A 4,837-nucleotide genomic window follows, 5' to 3' on the forward strand; every position below is an offset into this window, starting at 1 on the left:
ATTCATGTTTAATTTCTTTTGTAGCTGTGTGTTTAATTATCTAGTAATTTAATAATTTTGTAACATGTAATATATTCGATATTGGTATCATTTTGAATATGTTTATTAACTTTTTCTAATGGTGTAAATTGCAATAACATAATAGCCATATTTCAATTATATATTTTTAATATATACAAATTTACATTTGTTGTAAAAAAAAAACTAAATATAAATTTTTTATAAAAAAAGATATAAAATAAATATAACTTATAATTTGTGTAATTTGTGGGCTTATTACGAAACTTGAAGAAAGCAAATGTAAATTTATATATTCATACGCTTGGTTTTATGTGGGCCTAAAAAACCATTTTTACAAATGTAATAAAAATCAAACATTTTTTGCGGAAAGTTTTCAAATTTAACCAATTTTTACAAAAAACTCAAACCAAAACCATGAATCTATGGGTTGAACCCAAAAATGAGAAATCGAACATAAAAATCAAGAAACTGATTGTGTTCTAAAACTCAAAAACCAAAATATACGGATTCGCTTTGATTTTCTCCAAAAAAAAATATCCGACTTATGCTCACCCATAACAATAATATATAAAAATGCAAAAGCACGATACTAATACTAACGACAACATGAGAATAATATAACTATTACCCACGAAACCGCATATGATTTTGTCGCTTCCACACTCAACTAACATCTTTCTCATAAAGAATGTCCTATTTAAAATTACTAAAAAGTCTTTCCCGCTCAAATGATTATAAGCCACGTTTTGTACATTGAGTATAACCTCCCTCACGAACAACGCCGCCCCTCCTTTACCAGCGCCTAAGTTCACCTCTATTCTACATTCAACCGTTTCATTTGAGTTGCATCCGGGTAGAACGACGACGTATCGGAGATAGATGCTGTCCGTTATCCATGCAAGAATAGGTTTAATACTGGATAGGTTTACCGCTCGTTTCAGGGTCGGATCGATTAGGATCCAGTTTAGCGTGATAGACTCTTGAAGGTGTAATATTGTTGCGTCGTCGGAGTCTACGATGTCTTCGACATTAAAGGCAATGGATCGGGGCATTCCGGTGACTTCTGGATCATCCTTTAACACAATCCTAAGCGCTGATGATAGAAATTCGGTTGTAGTGTCGGTGAATTCGGCTCCGGAGTAAATGATGTCATCATGGTACCGTATGTCCACAGCCGAGATAAGTTCAGTCGGAAAAGTTTGATGAGTTAAGGAGCAACCTGGGTCTGGGTGAGAGATAGACCGGGAACGATAGTGATTAGGGTGTTTGACGACGGTGATTGGAGGCTGAAACGAGTCTTGGAAGAAAGAGCGGTGACCGGCGGGGAAGCTGGAGATGAGGCGATGAATACGTGGGTGGGTTAACGACGGCCATGTGGACTTGCAGATATCAGACCAGAGAATGTCATCGGCGCAGAGGGCTCGTAGATAAGATGATGCAGTTGCGGCGGAGGAGAGAGATTGAGCCTCCAGTCGTGGTAAGATTTGGGTCTGGATGATGAGTGGGTGGAGATCGGTGAAAGTTGTTGGAGAAGAAGAAGATGTCATGGTAAACAGAGGTAATGTTTTCGTATTTTGAGGGAAGTGATCATCTTGTTTGTATATATATATGGCTGAGGTCTGAAAACTTCTTGGAAAGGATAAATTAATAATCTATTACCTTATTATTATAATTATAGAGTATCTGATATTGTTGACTTTTAAAATTTTGTTCTGTTAAAAGTATATAATTAATTCAATCGTTGCTATTAGTAATAGTTATAAATTATACACGAGCATCTTATTTGCGTTAAAACATGTGTAATTTTTAAGTAGTATTCAATTATTAGAAAATATGTATAGAAGAGTCAATTATCTATTATATATTTTTGAAGTTCGAGATATTTATTTTTAAAATATGACGCGTTATATTTTAGATTCCCTGTATCAATTGTTTCATATGACTTGGTTTTTTCTATCTGTAAGAATCTTCTTTTAAAAAATTGAAATTCTTTATGATGTTATTTATTTATTTATTTTTTATTTATAATATAACTTTATTATGAATTAAGAACCGAGAAATTAAAGATCCTGCTATTTTTTGTTTTTAAAAATCATCATATTCACTTAAATAATAATGACATGTGTTATATTAATATATATTTTTATTATTTAATATAATTAAATAAACATTAAATATTACACATGTTACTATTTAATTGGATATGATTAATTGTAAGAACAAAAAATAAAAAGATACGTAATTTCTCTTAAAATGATATTCTAACAACTAAAGAGTTGATTATTTCCTCATTTGATATTGACGAACGTTATAATATGCAATTATGCATTGAATTTTTCTTGTTTTGCAATATATACTAGGCGTTGAGGTTTGACATGAAATATTTACGATGACAAACAATAATGTAATTTATCATAGTTACTATTTTCGTCTCAGTGGTTAGATTTTAATGGATCCATTCCAGTTTTCTTTTCCATAATGTTGTTTAAGTGGCAAGACTATTAAGTCCATTTAAACCTTTATGTTCTTTATTTTCTCTCTTTTACTCAAGAACATTCTCAAATTAAACGTCGAATCAAAACGAAGTTATATCATTATCTCAAGCTATAAATCAAAAGAAATCAAAACAATTACAAAGCAAGTAATAGAGGAATCCAATTATAATGGGATAGCCACATCTGAACCCATATAGTTTTAAGTTCAAGGTTTCTATTACCGATCCAATTAAACACGAATAAAAACGGTTTCTTTTCTTTTTCAATAAAAACTAGTGTTATATCCATCCGGTGGACGGTTTGATTGCTGTAAAAAAAATTATTTTACTTCTTTTATAACATCCTACTTTCTATTTTTCCTATATAGCTTTATACTATGACAAATCTATCTAATTATAGTTATATCATTCATATAAATTTTATTTATTCTTTTGTAGATAATAAATTAATACAAATAAACATCATTACTGAACTAAAGCCATGTTTTTTTATTTTTTAATTATTTCTTAATGTTAATTGCAAAAAGAGTAACACATGTTCATTGATTTTTAGGGTAATTGCAAAAATTGAAAGTACATTTGGCAATTTGTGCAGCGATGGCCCAACTGTAGATATCCAAAAAAAAAAAAAATTCAATGAATGGCATGATTAACTGAAGGGTTAGATGCAATAAAAAGATACTTCACTTAATATGTTTATAATAACATTTTGCGTTAATTTCTTCTTGCGGTAGGGCCCACTACAAGAATAAGTAGCTATAGGGACGCATCCTATAGCGAAGACAAATGTCGTTGCTGTAGCGGATCTATAGGGACGACATGTCGTCTCTATAGGGTTGACCAATTTTTTTGACCGGTTAATTTATAAGGACAAATTGCCGTCTCAGTAGATTACGCGGCAACTTTGGCGGGTTTGTGAAAAGCTACAGAGACGATACTTCGTCCCTACAGATCTAAACGATATTTTCCCCTTTATATCTTCCGGTATTCACAACAACAATTACCGAAGTCAAATACCGATGGTTTCTCTTTCTCCCTCACTCTTTCTTGAAATGGATTTGTCGGATATTACAAGGAAGTTAGGGTTGAAGGAATCAAAGCAATTCGTCTTTAAAGTCGTTGAGAACTGTCATGTCTCCGATCTTTAATTTGATTCATCTAATGCCGGAATTGTAAGTTGTTTGCCCCTGTTACGATTTTTTTCATCAAGTTCTATTTGATTGTCACATCGCAATAAAGTTGAGTAGGATGTATAAGAATCCTTACTTTACATCTTTCAATGTGATGTACAACCGAATTGGTGTCAATTATGTTCATATCTTTTGCTTTCCATATCATGATCGTGCTTTTTATGCAATTGATATGTATAATGTATCAGATCAAACATTAAACAATCATTTCATGATGAAGTATATGATCGACTTGATATTAGGGAATTAGCTATTCAATTTGGATGTGCTACAATTTTAGAGCTACCTGCTAAAGTGGTCTATTAAATTTACTGATGGAAGGTGATTTAGAGAAGAGTCTGATTCATCAATAATTCAATATTGTTCACTTTAAGAACCAAATTGTAAAAATGAATAAACCTATTACAATACCATAGTGAACCTCAAGTAGCCTATCAGAATTACTTCAGGAAAGTATGTGAATCATTGTAGATACTCTTAGCATCTACACAAGGAACTTTTAGCCTATCAGAACTACCAGATTGTAATCATTGTAATGTTTCTATTGATCTCTTCATAATCTTGCAATTTGAAGCTAGCTAAGTGTTTGTGAATGGTTATTGCCTTTATATTTTGATCAACTACTATAAATGTTTCTTGCTATTGCATGAAAATAGTCTAACTATGACAACTTTCGAAACCTAATGTTCTAGATTATAAAAGTGAGTTTACTACATGGGACTCAAATACATAGAAAAGTTATAATTTGGGAAAATAATGCAAATTGGAAGGAATTAGTAAAAACTAAAAAGATGTTGAATTGTAATTACTATTTTCAGGCAGTATGTGCAATGATGTGGCTAAAGAGCAGTTTTCATAATGTGAGGCACTTTTCCAAAGTGTCTCCTCCACTACCTGATTGTGTTGTGCTGGATAAAGTATTACTTTGCTGATGTCATCTAATCACATTTCAACAAAGGCCTTGTGAGTACATTTTTTTTGTGACATGACAAAAGATACAATCTTTTTAAAACATATAGGCTTTAATGTTGCTTATAGGTGAAAATGGAGTGTCATGAAGAAGGGAAAGAAGGACGAACAAAAAGTTTGAAAAAGGTACGGCTACAATTTATGGTGGTGAAATTCTTTTAGT

The 4,837-nt window shown here is 31.7% G+C and overlaps 1 protein-coding gene across 1 annotated transcript; it reads right to left on the bottom strand.

Moving 5' to 3' along the window:
* Positions 1–527: 527 nt before the first annotated feature.
* Positions 528–1,585, bottom strand: LOC145073965 (F-box protein At2g27310-like). The gene has a single exon (XM_079020420.1). It carries the CDS (start codon positions 1,566–1,568, stop codon positions 570–572), a length of 999 nt encoding a protein of 332 aa, XP_078876546.1. The 5' UTR covers positions 1,569–1,585; the 3' UTR covers positions 528–569.
* Between the last annotated feature and the right edge of the window lie 3,252 nt (positions 1,586–4,837).

The sequence above is a fragment of the Lactuca serriola genome, chromosome 9, assembly GCF_051521515.1.
Source record: "Lactuca serriola cultivar US96UC23 chromosome 9, Lser_US96UC23_V15, whole genome shotgun sequence".
Taxonomy (NCBI): Eukaryota; Viridiplantae; Streptophyta; class Magnoliopsida; order Asterales; family Asteraceae; genus Lactuca; species Lactuca serriola.